The 16,535-nt window shown below is 42.2% G+C and overlaps 1 protein-coding gene across 1 annotated transcript in view; it reads left to right on the forward strand.

Annotated features, from left to right (window-relative positions):
* The window catches only part of LOC128699009 (zinc metalloproteinase nas-34-like), a gene marked incomplete at its 3' end in the record, with an annotated part of 80,884 nt that extends 64,353 nt beyond the window's left edge, over window positions 1-16,531 (forward strand). Inside the window, exons 10-12 of the mRNA XM_070096762.1 lie at window positions 493-655; window positions 13,611-13,748; window positions 15,475-16,531. Of these exons, the coding sequence (XP_069952863.1) occupies window positions 493-655; window positions 13,611-13,748; window positions 15,475-16,531 (1,358 nt within the window). The remainder of the gene's footprint in view (window positions 1-492; window positions 656-13,610; window positions 13,749-15,474) is intronic.
* Between the last annotated feature and the right edge of the window lie 4 nt (window positions 16,532-16,535).

Raw genomic sequence — 16,535 nt, forward strand, 5'->3', positions numbered from 1 at the left:
CATCCTTTTCCACTGCTCCTCCATCCACTCCTCCCTATCAGAACCATTCTCATCCTATCCCTGGTTCCTTCGAGTCCCCACCATTTTTTTAGAGAGGGAGGAAAGAGTGTGAGAGAGAGACAGAGACAGGGAGAGAGGGAAATAGAGAGAAGGGAAAGGTAGAAGGAGAGAGGGGGAGAGTGAGAAGGGAAAAGAGGGGAGAAAGAGAGAGAGAGAGAGAGAGAGAGAGAGAGAGAGAGAGAGAGAGAGGGGCAAAGAGAGGGGAGAGACAGGGGGAGAGACAGGGGAGAAGGGGGAGAGAGGGAGGAGGTGGAAGAGAGAGAGGGGAGAGAGGGAGGAGGTGGAAGAGAGAGAAGTGTGTGTGTGTGTATGTGTAGTTCTCATTACTTAATAATTAATAATCAATGCCAAATATAAAAAATGAATAGGAATATACGTATGAATGGAGGTGAACGAGAAAGTTACTGATCAGTGTTCACTTGTGTTGGCCAGGATCAAGATGCATGTACGTGATCACTGCTCCGAGCTGCTACTATCCTCAAGTTACCTTCAAGACCTTCACATTGTATGGGTATAATAACTACTGCAACAACGCTGCTTGCTGCTACTTTGATTTTCTAGAGATCAGGACTACCAACCTCACCAATGGCAATGTGTAAGATAAGAAACTTAAGCAGTATGAGCAGTCGCAAATTTTTTGTAACCCGTTCTAATTTATTTCCAAGCAAATGTGTAAATATTTTCATAAAGAATTTAAAATATCCATTTTAAATTCTTTATAAAAAATTGGTTCATCGAGTTCTTCCTTTTAACGATATTTTCAAAATTGTTTAAACATTTTTTAAAGATTTATTTCATGAACAAACGCAGACACAGTTCGGCCGAACTTTATTAAAAAATAAATTTTCCTTAAAACTGTTTTTACAGTAATTAAGATAATTTTTTAATTACAACAACAATGATATTCATATTTTTGTACCAAAACTCACTTAGAAACATTACTAAACCGCCTTTAAATTATCACAATATTTTTCAGCCAAATTTATATATATATATATATATATATATATATATATATATATATATATTTAGATAAGGCTAAAGAGGTCTTTGTGGCATTTATGGATTTGGAAAAGGCGTATGACAGGGTGGATAGGGGGGCAATGTGGCAGATGTTGCAAGTGTATGGTGTAGGAGGTAGGTTACTGAAAGCAGTGAAGAGTTTTTACGAGGATAGTGAGGCTCAAGTTAGAGTATGTAGGAAAGAGGGAAATTTTTTCCCAGTAAAAGTAGGCCTTAGACAAGGATGTGTGATGTCACCGTGGTTGTTTAATATATTTATAGATGGGGTTGTAAGAGAAGTAAATGCGAGGGTCTTGGCAAGAGGCGTGGAGTTAAAAGATAAAGAATCACACACAAAGTGGGAGTTGTCACAGCTGCTCTTTGCTGATGACACTGTGCTCTTGGGAGATTCTGAAGAGAAGTTGCAGAGATTGGTGGATGAATTTGGTAGGGTGTGCAAAAGAAGAAAATTAAAGGTGAATACAGGAAAGAGTAAGGTTATGAGGATAACAAAAAGATTAGGTGATGAAAGATTGAATATCAGATTGGAGGGAGAGAGTATGGAGGAGGTGAACGTATTCAGATATTTGGGAGTGGACGTGTCAGCGGATGGGTCTATGAAAGATGAGGTGAATCATAGAATTGATGAGGGAAAAAGAGTGAGTGGTGCACTTAGGAGTCTGTGGAGACAAAGAACTTTGTCCTTGGAGGCAAAGAGGGGAATGTATGAGAGTATAGTTTTACCAACGCTCTTATATGGGTGTGAAGCGTGGGTGATGAATGTTGCAGCGAGGAGAAGGCTGGAGGCAGTGGAGATGTCATGTCTGAGGGCAATGTGTGGTGTGAATATAATGCAGAGAATTCGTAGTTTGGAAGTTAGGAGGAGGTGCGGGATTACCAAAACTGTTGTCCAGAGGGCTGAGGAAGGGTTGTTGAGGTGGTTCGGACATGTAGAGAGAATGGAGCGAAACAGAATGACTTCAAGAGTGTATCAGTCTGTAGTGGAAGGAAGGCGGGGTAGGGGTCGGCCTAGGAAGGGTTGGAGGGAGGGGGTAAAGGAGGTTTTGTGTGCGAGGGGCTTGGACTTCCAGCAGGCATGCGTGAGCGTGTTTGATAGGAGTGAATGGAGACAAATGGTTTTTAATACTTGACGTGCTGTTGGAGTGTGAGCAAAGTAACATTTATGAAGGGATTCAGGGAAACCGGCAGGCCGGACTTGAGTCCTGGAGATGGGAAGTACAGTGCCTGCACTCTGAAGGAGGGGTGTTAATGTTGCAGTTTAAAAACTGTAGTGTAAAGCACCCTTCTGGCAAGACAGTGATGGAGTGAATGATGGTGAAAGTTTTTCTTTTTCGGGCCACCCTGCCTTGGTGGGAATCGGCCGGTGTGATAATAAAAAAAAATAAAAAATAAAAAAATATATATATATATATACATTATATATATATATACATTATATATATATATACATATATGTATATATATATATGTATATGTATATATATATATGTATATATATATATATGTATATATATGTATATAGTAGGTTGGTAGACAGAAACCACCCTGGAAGGTACTTCCATCCTTATGGTTCTTTTTTCTGTCTCATGAATACAAGATTTAAGGCATGTCTTGCTACTTCTACTTACACTTAGGTCACACTACACATACATGTACACGTTTATGTATACACACTCATCTGAGTTTTCCCTTATTTTATATTAATAGTTCTTGTTCTTATTGCTCTTCCTTTTATACCCATGGGAAAATGGAATAAGAATCTTTCCCCTGTAAGCCATGCGTGTTGTAAAAGTCAACTAAAATGCCATGAGCAATGGGCTAGTAACCCCTGCATAGCCTACTAAAAAGAAAAACAAGAAAACCGTCCAAGTGGGATGTTTGAATGTGCGTGGATGTTGTGCGAATGATAAGAGAGATGATTGTGGATGTTATTAATGAGAAGAAGCTGAGTTTCAATGGGGAGAAATAAATGGGATTAGGTCAGGGGTTTCAAATAGAGTTAGAGCTAAAGAAAAAGTAGCAATAATGTTGAAGGATAAGTTATGGCAGGAAAAGATGGAATATAAATGTATAGATTCATGGATTATGTGAAGTAAAATAAGGGTTGGATGTGAAAAATGGGTTAAAAGTGGGTAAAAAGGTTGTGGAGGGAGTAGTAGGTAAATTTCGGATGCCAGGGGTAAATGAAAATGGGGAGCCTTTAATTGAGCTATGTGTTGAAAGAGGTTTGGTAATAAGTAATACATATTTTATGAAAAAGAGGATAATTAAGTATGCAAGGTGTGATATAGCACGTAATGAAAGTAATTTGTTAGATTATGTATTGGAGGATAAAAGGTTGATGGGGAGGCTTCAAGGCTTCAGGATGTACATGTTTATAGAGGGGGAAATGATATATTGGATCATTATTTAGTTGTAGCTACAGTTAGAGTAAGAGGAAGATAGGACGTAAGGAAAATGGCAACAACTAGTAAGAGAGGTGAAAGTGTGTAAACCAAGGGAGGAGGAAGTTGGGGTGAGATATAAGCAACTATTTGCAGAAAGTTGGGCTGGTGAAAGTATGAGTAGTGGGGGGACGGGGGTTGAAGAGGGTTGGAATAGTTTTAAAAATGCAGCATTAGAATGTGAGGCAGAAGTTTGTGGCTATAGGAGGGTGGGTGCAGGAGGAAAGAGGAGTGATTGGTGGAATAATGAAGTAAAGGGTGTGATAAAAGAGAAAAAGGTAGCTTAGGAAACGTTTTTACAGAGCAGATGTGTTATAAGAAGAGCAGAGTATATGGAAAGTAAAGAAAGGTGAAGAGAGTGGTGAGACAGTACAAAAGGAGAGAAGATGACAGAGTGGGAGAGGCACTGTCAAGAAATTTTGATGAAAACAAGAAAATATTTTGGAGATAAACAGGAATGAATGGATTTGCCAGTTAAAAACAGAGTAGGGGAGTCAGTAGATGGGGAGCTGGAGGTATTAGGTAGATGGCGGGAATATTTTGAGGAGGCGGTAATTTCATGCACTGGCCAGGAAGGTATACCAACTTTTAGGAGTGAAGAAGAGCAAGATGTGAGTGTGGGGGAGGTGCGTGAGGCATTACGTAGAATGAAAGGGGGTAAAGCAGCTGGAACTGATGGGATCATGACAGAAATGTTAAAAGCAGGGGAGGATATAGTGTTGGAGTGGTTGGTATTTTTGTTTAATAAATGTATGGAAGAGGGAAAGGTACCTAGGGATTGGCAGAGAGCATGAATAGTTCCTTTATATAAAGAGAAGGGGGACAGAAGAGATTGTAAAAACTATATTGGAATAAGTTTACTGAGTATACCATGAAAAGTGTACGGTAGGGTTATTATTGAAAGAATTAGATTTAAGACAGAGAGCAGGAATGCACATGAGCAAGGAGGCTTTACAGTGGGTAGGGGATGGGTAGGTCAAGTGTTTACATTGAAGCATATATGGGAACAGTATTTCGATAAAGGTAGGGAAGTTTTCATTCCATTTATGGATTTAGAAAAGGCATATGGCAGAGTGGATAGGGGAGCAATGTGGCAGATGCCGCAAGACTATGGAATAGGTAATTAGTTACTAAATACTGTAAAGAGCTTTTAGGAGGATAGTGAGGCTCAGGTTAGGCTGTGTCGAAGAGAGGGAGACTACTTCCCACTAAAAGTAGGTCTTAGACAGGGATGTGTAATGTCACCATGGTTGTTTAATATATTTATAGATGAGGTTGTAAAAGAAGTAAATGCTAGGGTGTTGGGGAGAGGGGTGAGATTAAATTATGGGGAATCAAATACATAATGGGAGTTGATACAGTTAAATTTTGCTGATGATACAGTGCTTATGGGAGATTCTAAAGAAAAGTTGCAAAGGTTAGAGGACCAGTCTGGGAGGTTGTGTAAATGTTGAAAGTTGAAAGTGAACATAGGTAAGAGTAAGGTGATGAGGGTATCAAATGATTTACATAATGAAAAATTGGATGTTGAGAAATGGGTTACCAGCTAAGACTGATATAATATAGGGAATATTTAGCTGATAAAAGACAGCAAATCGTCTACACAGCCGCCCCTGCAGACGAGGTCTTGAATTGTTGTCTTCCACTTCACAACAAGCTGTAAATGAATTATATTTTGTAAGATTATAAATTACCCCTAGGGGGTGTTATGTCAGCATATTTCATTCACTGATTGCTGACAAACTTACGTGTGTGGATTCAACGGTCTGCTTATCACCGAAGTTTATGATAAGTGACTAACTCGTAACTTCGACTCAATTGCGCAGTCAATAGTAGTACATCACGAGTTAGAACACTTACCTGGGTATATGTATCTGACCCATAGTTGCGCCCAGATATCTGTTGAGTTAATTGAAGAATAGTGTTCCTTGAAGAATGTCGCACTACACTCTGTTGGATCGCAACACTCGTTGTTACACTGTTCATCAACATTAGTTCATTTATTCACCATCTGTTTACTAGAGAAGCTGATCACTCTTCTCTGTAAGTGTTTATTGTGTTTTTGAGACACTTTGTACACACTGACACACGGATCAGTGTTCTTTGTTGGTTATTCTGGTGTCAGTGTGACTCCCGGTAGGGTCAAAAGTAATCTGCCTCACAGCACCCTACACCGTCACTGCCCCTAGCACATAAAGGAAAAGCTGACCTAGTACTTTTGCTTCCTTGCCACTTCCTCCATGAAGCAAAGCAGAATGCTTTATTCTTGCTGTCTTAAGCATAGACAACAATGTACACTATTTTTACCATGGTAATAAAGTGGGAGCAGGATTTTCCTTAATTGTCCTGCTAAGGTAAGAGATGGACTGTCTTTTATTAAATTTCACTTTGCAACACTGGACTGCAAGGAGCGTTGGTCGCCTGATCATGTCGCATACTCGTACTGCATCTGAGATCAATTACTTGCTGTAGCAATAAACAAGATGCTTGCCCCTTCTTAGAGGGCTGGGCCCCTCAGGTCTGAAAGGGACTGAAGGGGGCTGATACCCCCTCCTGGAGAAAATTTCTCCACACTGGGGGGCGGCAGAGGTTCGCTGCAGGTGAACTATTCATCACTTAACATTAATTTGATTTTCTCACTCGCCACCACTGCTGCTTGCCTTTTCTGAACAGCTTTAGTCTGTGTGGTTTCTGGAGAATCACTAATTTTGTTTTCAACACTGTGTAATTTTAATGGCACTAGTTTATTTTATTGTCCGCTTATTCACTACACCTTTGCTTAAAACATCAACTGTCCTGATGATTCCATTTGCATCAGGATGTATGGTCACAATTTTTCCAAGTGGCCATTGAGACCTCGGACCATCATTGTCAATAATCACTATGTCACCAGTTCTTAAGGACTTACGATTTTCAGGAACACCAGCTCCATAGAAGTGTTCTCTCAATGAGGTGAGATACTCTTCTCGCCAAAATGTCCCCCAACGTTCAATCACTTTATTATGGTGTTTGAATTTACGTCTGAGTTGCTCAGGTTCGAAATAAGTAGGATCCTCTATGATTTCTTTATCATTCTTGGGAGGAACAGGTTCGAGCCTTCTGCCATGGAGTAAATGAGATGGACTTAACACTTCTAAATTGTCCAGATCATCGGTAACATAAGTTAGAGGTCTGTTGTTGACTCTATTTTCTATTTCAGTCACAACTGTACGGAATTCTTCTAAGTCGATTCTCTGACGATGAAGAGTCTTCCTTAAACAACGTTTTACAATGCCGATCATTCTTTCAAAAAATCCGCCGTGCCATGGAGATTTAGGAGGAATGTATCTCCAATGACAACTGCATTGATTCAGCATCTGTTGTACTTCTGGTTGCTCAAAGATCTTGCTTATATAAGCAGCACCAGCAACAAAGTTCGTTGCATTGTCTGAAATAATCAGTCTGGGACATGCCTTTCTGGCTGCAAACCTTCTGAATAATTTGATAAAGGTTTCAGCAGACATGTCAGTGGCTACTTCTAGATGTACTGCTCCAGTTGTAGCACAAGTGAACAAACAGATGTACACCTTGAGAACTTTGTCAACTGTTTTGGTTAAAATTATTGGTCCAGTGTAATCTTCACCTGTCACCTCAAATGGAGTGACATGACAAACTCTTTCAGAGAGATATGGAGGTGGACCTGGTTACTGACATACTCGCATATCATAGTGACGACAAGTAATACAGTCCTTTATTTGTTTTTTCACACTTTGTCGACCTTGAGGTATCCAGTAAGATTGTCGTATATGAAAAAGTGTGTCAGCTACCCCACCATGTAACACGTTACTGTGGGCGTTTTGAACAATCAGTTTTGTTAGCCAATGATTCTTGGGGATCAATATTGGATGTATGGCTTCTTTAGGTAGTGAAGAATTATGAATTCTTCCTCGACAGCTTATAATCTTTTCTGAGTCGAGATAAAGTCCTAAAGAATTAATCATGACAGGTTTCTTTGGGGATTTATCTTGTGTTTCCAGAAATTTATATTCTGTAGAGAAAGTATATTTCTGTATTAGCTTCACCCAGTATTAATGGGTTCAAGACATTCATAATTAATTGCATTCATAATTAATTGCTTTGAATTTGTATTCCACATCCTTAGAGGCATATTTGCTTCTTTCATCTCCTTGTTAGCTTCTCTGTATAAGGATTTCAAATCCTCCTCTTTATTCACAGTACCTTGAAGATTGTCCACATAGAAACTTTTCTTTAAGATTTCTTTGAAGGGACTTTCAGATTTCTTCAAATGTGTATTTAGAGTAGCTTCTAGTAAGAATGGAGAGGATGTTGCACCAAATAATACTGATTTGAAACGATAAGTTTTCACAGGACTTTGAGGATCATGTGGATTTTCAGGCCACAAAAATCGAGTATAATCTCTCTATTTCTTGTAGTCCTACTCTTAAGAAAGCTTTGGAAATATCAGCCGTGTAGGCATATGGGTTTGTGCAAAATTTCATAAGCACGTCTCCAAGCTTCTCAGTTAGTGAGGGTCCGGTCATCAGACAGTCATTAAGACTTGCTACATCTTTATTTGCACGTGCGCTGCAATTATATACAACACGTAGTGGAGTGGTTTCAGAATCTTTTCTGACTCCATGGTGCGAGAGATAATGAGCTTCTGTCTTCAACTTATCTTCGACTATTTCCTCAATGAATTTATTGTCCAACTGTTCTTGTATGATATTATCATAGACAGTCAGTAGCTCTGGATTCTTTCTGAGCTCATGTATTTGTGCTTTCATTTGTCCGAAAGCCATGCGATAATTGCTAGGCAGATGTGGTCTAGTGGCTGGTCTAGTGGCTAGCGCGACGGGCTGGAGTTTTGAGACTCTATGACCGCGGGTTCAATCCCGGCCGGGGGTATGGTTTAACCCAGTACTGTCCATCTTTATATTTGACAGTGTCCAAATATTGGTTATAAGTCTGAGACTCTTGTGGGCTTGGTTTGTTTACATCAATACCTATCGCATCTAAATCCCACAATTTATCAACTGGTTCATTCATTTCTTCCAGTAATGATAATTTTTGCTGTGGTACATGATCAGCGGTTATTCTCGTAACTAGTATATTTTCCACTGAATCAATATCAGCTTCTTTCCCACTTTGAGAGGGAATGGGACCACATATCATGTGGCCTCCTGCTGTTTTCAGCAAGTGAACATCATGTTTACTTACTATATTTTGCACAAAACAGTGATAATAATCACTTCCAATGATTAAATCAATTGGACTAAGTGTCCGTCTGTATGTCAGGACAGGCTAACATGACCTTAGCTGCTTTCAGTGCTGCAACTGTTTCTTTTAATCCCTGGATCTGCACAGACTTAGGCAAATCATCTACTATCAGAGCTTCTACTGTCTTTTTCCTGTTTCCTAGACCAACAGTGATTCTGGCTAGGTCTATTTACCAGAATTGTGGAAAAAAACAGCTATATCTAACTGTACTTTGGCATAGGATTATTTATTCAGTTTCCGCAACACTGTTCTTCTTATGAAGGACCTTTGTGAGCCTTGATCAAATAATGTTAGCACATTGGTTTTGTGTAATTTATTAGATAACTCAACTCGAGCTATCGGGAGAGCAGTTGCTTTAAACTTATCTCTCACATTTAATGCTGTTGCTTGTTGACTTCCTGATTCTGTGGAAGTCTTCTGCTGTTCAGCAAAAGTATTTGGGCATAATGCTGTATGATGCATACCCTTGCATTTAAAACACTTCTTCAGTGAGCATTTTCCTCCTTTGTGTTCACCTAAACCCTTGATGCACCTTTTCAGCTGATGAACACGTTGTTTACGTCCCTACATTGATGTGTATTGACTACAATACTGTGCCCAATGTGTTCCATCACAAAGTGCACATTTTGGAGTAGGTTTATGTGTGACAGTTTGTTTACTGTCTGTTGTATTCACAACTTGATAAATGCCTATATGGGATTTCCCATTATGTGGTTTAGTGGGAGTAGTTATACTCTTTTTATACTGAGTTGAAGGTTTATTATCCACGGGATTTGTGGATTTTTCATCTTGTCTCGTTGCTTGCATGCATGAAATTGTTTGTAAACCGTTGCTAATTTCTTCACAAGTGAAATAGCGTTTATTGAACATAATATTTAAACGTTCAATAGTTTGTAGCGACAACTTATCCTGTACAATACCACTGATAAACCAATCACATTGTCTAAGGTCATATTTAACTCCTAGAGATCTGAGACTATTGTCTAATGTGATTCTAAATGCCTGTAAGTCTGAAAAACAATGTTTGGGTGGCTTCAAGCTTGATATTAAGACTGCATGTCTAACTCTAGCCTTGTCATCATCAAAGTAATTGTCTGCTAAGACACGTAAGACTATCTGATAATTGCCTTTAACCACCAGAAATGACTTAATCAGTTCATAGGGTTCTCCCTTCACAAGGCATTTTAGATAATTGAACTTAGCAATCTCATCTATGTCAGTTCGTGAATGTACTATGGATTGAAAACCACTAATGAATTCTTCATAATTATGACCTTGGAAAATAGGTAATGACAAGATATGTAAGCTTGGTAATGGAACACTTGTTGTTACAGGTGTAACAGTTATTTGACCTCTAGTTACAGTATGTCTCTGTGACAGAGTTTTATGGCAGACAGCCTGTACTCCTGTCCACCTTAATTATTGATTACTAAAAGTATCCAAAACATTTTTAATTTCATCCTCAGATGGATCTGATTCAATAAATTCCTTTTCAAAATCTTTTTAGTCTGAATTAATTATTTCCAGACGTTGTTTAAGTAATTCAAATTTTACCTCAAGATCATCAAAATCTATGTTTGTATCTTGAGTTAATCCTATACAGACTAAAATTAGATTTTCTAATTGTGTAATCTTAGTCTGTAAAGACTGAAACTGAGTTTTCAAACAAGCCATTTTAATGGTATACTGAAAATTCTAGCACCACACTTAGAGTGTTTAAAAAACACTGTATTGCTATAAACAGCTGAGTTTTGTTGTGCTTAAGTCAGTAATAGTCAGTCAGACACTACTGACCCACTAAGCTTAATTAACCTCAGGGTCAATGACCATGTAGGGTACACAGTACATGTGGCTGGTGTTTATGGCTTGAGTTTGCTGTGTCAGCCTGACCACGATGATTAATTGTAAATAACGATGTTATACACTTCATTCACTGTACACTATAAATGTCACTGTATAACTGTAAATCACACGTGTATATTTCTTACGCATATATAAATGTCACTGTTAATATATATATGAAAGCTTAAATTTTATATAGTTTCCTTTAATAGTTATATCTACAAGAAACAACTTTAACACAATCTTGTCTCTTAATTTCTGTCTACAAACATTATAAACATTATGTTTATATACACTCAGACAAACTGAATATCAGTTGGGTTGCTGCTGTAGTCAGCGTTTCTGAACTTGGAGCAGTGGATGTCGGGTGTCATCCCCCGTTTTCTTGTTGGGTGAGTCACCCAGCTCCTGTTTTCTTTGGGTGAATGCTGGGTGAGAGCCCCTTTTCTTTTGGCTGCCCATTCTCTGTGATTGAGTCTGGAGGGACTCATTTATACTGATTATATTGTAAAACACTAGTTTTACAGCTTTTTTTTCGAAGGGCCTTGGCTCGTAGGTTATTTGTACACTGTAGTACAACATATTTGGACGACAGTGTGGCCTTTATCTGGTTCGAGCACGACCAAAATGTTGAGAAATGGGTTACCAGCTAAGATTGATATAATATAGGGAATACTTAGCTGATAAAAGACAGCAAATCATCTACACAGCCGCCCCTGCAGATGAGGTCTTGAATTGTTGTCTTCCACTTCACAACAGGCTGTAAATGAATTATATTTTGTAAGATTATAAATTACCCCTAGGGGGTGTTATGTCAGCATATTTCATTCACTGATTGCTGACAAACTTACATGTGTGGACTCAAAGATCCGCTTATCACCGGGGGTTTATGATAAGTGACTAACTCGTAACTTCGACTCAACTGCGCAGTCAATAGTAGTACATCACGAGTTAGAACACTTACCTGGGTATATGTATCTGACCCATAGTTGCGGCCGGATATCTGTTGAGTTGATTGAAGAATAGTGTTCCTTGAAGAATGTCGCACTACACTCTGTTGGATCGCAACACTCGTTGTTACACTGTTCATCAACAGTTCATTTATTCACCATCTGTTTACTAGAGAAGCTGATCACTCTTCTCTGTAAGTGTTTGTGTTTTTGAGACACTTTGTACACACTGACACACGGATTAGTGTTCTTTTTTGGTTATTCCACCATCAGTGTGACTCCCAGTAGGGTCAAAAGTAATCTACCTCACAGCGCCCTACACCGTCACTGCCCCTAGCACATAAAGGAAAAGCTGATCTAGTATTTTTACTTCCTTGCCACTTCCTCCATGAAGCAAAGCAGAATGCTTGATTCTTGTTGTCTTAAGCATAGACAACAATGTACACTATCTTTACCATGGTAATAAAGTGGGAGCAGGATTTTCCTTAATTGTCCTGCTAAGGTAAGAGATGGACTGTCTTTTATTAAATTACACTTTGCGTCACTGGACTACAAGGAGCGTCGGCTGCTAGACCATGTCGCATACTCGTACTGCATCTGAGATCAATTACTTGCTGTAGCAATAAGCAAGATGCTTGCCCTTTCTGAGAGTGCTGGGCCCGTCAGGGCTGAAAAGGGCTGAAGGGGGCTGATACCCCCCTCCTGGAGAAAATTTCTCCACATTAGATATCACATTGGAGAGAAGCAGTATGGAAGAAATGAATGTTTTCAGATATTTGGAAGTTGATGTGTCAGTGGATGGGTTTATAAAGGATGAGGTTAACCATAGAATTGATGAAGGAAAAAAGGCGAGTGGTGCATTGAGGTATATGTGTAGACAAAAAATGTTAAAATGGAGGCAAAGAGGAGAATGCATGAAAGTATAGTGATACCAACACTCTTATATGGGTATGAAGTTTGGGCTGTAAATTTAATAGGGTTCAGTTTGTGGAAGGGGAAAATTTTTGAGAGCGTGTCGCCGGGGGATACACTATGCTTGGCTGTGGGTTAGACCATTAAGTAAACTGGGGAGACCTACCGCCATCCCCAGCTACCCTCCGCCTCCCTCTGCCACCCTCCGCCACGACCACCACCCTCTACCACCCAAGGCCACCCCTACCACCCTTGCCCCAGTCTTCGGTTCATACCTATTACGTACCATCCTCTGCTAGGAGTTTAGATCTTTTGATTACCATATCTTAAATCTGCCTAGCAATCATGGCCCGCAGTAGGCATGCAAGTGTTGCTTAAAATGGCAAGAAAAGGTTATAAGCGTTAAATCTTAGAATTAAAGAAGAAAATAGAGATAGACAAGACGTAGCCTGTGGCTGTAATGAAGCATCACTTTGTGCACATAAAAAGAATGAGGTAAATATGAGTTTCTGTGATGACTGATTTACTTACTGACTGACTGACTGACTTAATGACTGACTGACTTGACTGATTTGACTGACTTGCTTACTGACTTATGGATTTGACTGACTTACTGACTGACTACTGACTTGACTGACTTACTGACTGACTACTGACTTGACTGAGGATTCGAACCCAACTCTGCTGGATGCTTGATTTTTGTAGGATTGTGTGATCAGTGGGTTTGAGCGTCATGTGATTTTCGCTCACCACGCGGCAGGGCCAAAACGACATGGGTTCGAATCCTCGGCTAGTAGCAGTGTTGTTCTTGATTCAGTACCACTTGTTCGTGGTCACAGTAATACATACACTGCTTGCGGAGGCTAAACGTCTTCCCTAGACACAAAGACCTGTATTTCAAGACTTTCTGTACTTCAAGTACTTCAGTAGGGAAGCAGTCTTAACGTCAATGTTGAACACAATAACAACCTGTCAGGTCTGTATGACATTCATGGACATAATGCCCATGTTCTTCATTACAGGTAATGTGATACAGATTTAAAATCTGGCCAGGTCTGTATAACACTGATGGACATAATGATTTTCCTCCTCTTCATTACAGGTACTGCGGTACGGACATAAAACCAGGTCAGGTTTTCAAGTCACCCCAGAGTACAATGAGGCTCTTCTTCTCCACCACTTCTAATTATTACACCGGATGGTCGGCAAATGTGTCCTTCGTACCGATTACAGGATGCACGTGAGTTGGAAAAGAGCCTGCATAGACATGTGGGAGAATATCTGGGCATAGCCTTAAGTATGCACTGGTGTGGACAGGTGGAGGTGTGTCTGGGGGTTGACAGGTGGGAGCGCAGTTAGAGGTACACAGGTGGATGTGTCTGGGTGTAGACAAGAGTAAGTGTGACCGGGTGTAAGCAGAGGTGATTTCGTCTGATAGCGAACAGTAGGGAGTGTGACTGGGTGTGGCCAAGGGAAAGTGTGACTGGGACTAGACAGGTGGAAGTGTGACTGGGTGTTGTCAGGCGGGAGTGTGACTGGGTGTTGTCAGGCGGGAGTGTGACTGGGTGTTGTCAGGCGGGAGTGTGACTGGGTGTTGTCAGGCGGGAGTGTGACCGGGTGTTGTCAGGCGGGAGTGTGACTGGGTGTTGTCAGGCGGGAGTGTGACTGGGTGTTGTCAGGCGGGAGTGTGACTGGGTGTTGTCAGGCGGGAGTGTGACTGGGTGTTGTCAGGCGGGAGTGTGACTGGGTGTTGTCAGGCGGGAGTGTGACTGGGTGTTGTCAGGCGGGAGTGTGACTGGGTGTTGTCAGGCGGGAGTGTGACTGGGTGTTGTCAGGCGGGAGTGTGACTGGGTGTTGTCAGGCGGGAGTGTGACTGGGTGTTGTCAGGCGGGAGTGTGACTGGGTGTTGTCAGGCGGGAGTGTGACTGGGTGTTGTCAGGCGGGAGTGTGACTGGGTGTTGTCAGGCGGGAGTGTGACTGGGTGTTGTCAGGCGGGAGTGTGACTGGGTGTTGTCAGGCGGGAGTGTGACTGGGTGTTGTCAGGCGGGAGTGTGACTGGGTGTTGTCAGGCGGGAGTGTGACTGGGTGTTGTCAGGCGGGAGTGTGACTGGGTGTTGTCAGGCGGGAGTGTGACTGGGTGTTGTCAGGCGGGAGTGTGACTGGGTGTTGTCAGGCGGGAGTGTGACTGGGTGTTGTCAGGCGGGAGTGTGACTGGGTGTTGTCAGGCGGGAGTGTGACTGGGTGTTGTCAGGCGGGAGTGTGACTGGGTGTTGTCAGGCGGGAGTGTGACTGGGTGTTGTCAGGCGGGAGTGTGACTGGGTGTTGTCAGGCGGGAGTGTGACTGGGTGTTGTCAGGCGGGAGTGTGACTGGGTGTTGTCAGGCGGGAGTGTGACTGGGTGTTGTCAGGCGGGAGTGTGACTGGGTGTTGTCAGGCGGGAGTGTGACTGGGTGTTGTCAGGCGGGAGTGTGACTGGGTGTTGTCAGGCGGGAGTGTGACTGGGTGTTGTCAGGCGGGAGTGTGACTGGGTGTTGTCAGGCGGGAGTGTGACTGGGTGTTGTCAGGCGGGAGTGTGACTGGGTGTTGTCAGGCGGGAGTGTGACTGGGTGTTGTCAGGCGGGAGTGTGACTGGGTGTTGTCAGGCGGGAGTGTGACTGGGTGTTGTCAGGCGGGAGTGTGACTGGGTGTTGTCAGGCGGGAGTGTGACTGGGTGTTGTCAGGCGGGAGTGTGACTGGGTGTTGTCAGGCGGGAGTGTGACTGGGTGTTGTCAGGCGGGAGTGTGACTGGGTGTTGTCAGGCGGGAGTGTGACTGGGTGTTGTCAGGCGGGAGTGTGTCTAGGTGAACCGGGAAAAATATGTGTCGTTATGAAGAAAAAAACTGTGTGTTAACAGAGGTGAGAGATCGCCTCGCTTGGAAATATAAGAAATATTAATATTTTAAGTGATATTTTTATTCGATTTTTCAGGACAACGGCCTCAACAACTACCACCAGCACACCAGCCACAACAAAAACCGCTACCCAATCAACTACCACAAGCACACCAACTACGACCAACACACCAACAACAACTACTACTAGCACACCAACTACAACAACAACCACCACCCAGTCAACTACCACCAACACACCAACTACAACAACAACCACCACCCAGTCCACTACCACCAGCACACCAACTACAACAGCAACCACCATCCAGTCAGCTACGATCAGCACACCAACTACCACCAGCATACCAACTACAACAACAACCACCACCCAGTCAACTACCACCAACACACCAACTACAACAACAACCACCACCCAGTCCACTACCACCAGCACACCAACTACAACAACAACCACCACCCAGTCCACTACCACCAGCACACCAACTACAACAGCAACCTCCACCCAGTCAGCTACGATCAGCACACCAACTACCACCCAGTCAACTACCACCAGCACACCAACTACAACAGCAACCACCATCCAGTCAGCTACGATCAGCACACCAACTACCACCACACCAACTACAACAACAACCACCAGCACACCAACTACCACCCAGTCAACTACCACCAGCACACCAACTACAACAACAACCACCACCCAGTCAACTACCACCAGCACACCAACTACCACCAGCACACCAACTACAACAGCAACCACCATCCAGTCAGCTACGATCAGCACACCAACTACCACCAGCACACCAACTACAACAACAACCACTAGCACACCAACTACCACCCAGTCAACTACCACCAGCACACCAACTACAACAACCACCACCCAGTCAACTACCACCAGCACACCAACTACAACAACCACCACCCAGTCAACTACCACCAGCACACCAACTACAACCACCACCCAGTCAACTTCCACCAGCACACCAACTACAACAACAACCACCACCCAGTCAACTACCACCAGCACACCAACTACAACAACCACCACCCAGTCAACTACCACCAGCACACCAACTACAACCACCACCCAGTCAACTTCCACCAGCACACCAACTACAACAATTACAACCA

This window comes from Cherax quadricarinatus, chromosome 55 (assembly GCF_038502225.1).
Source record: "Cherax quadricarinatus isolate ZL_2023a chromosome 55, ASM3850222v1, whole genome shotgun sequence".
NCBI classification, from domain to species: domain Eukaryota; kingdom Metazoa; phylum Arthropoda; class Malacostraca; order Decapoda; family Parastacidae; genus Cherax; species Cherax quadricarinatus.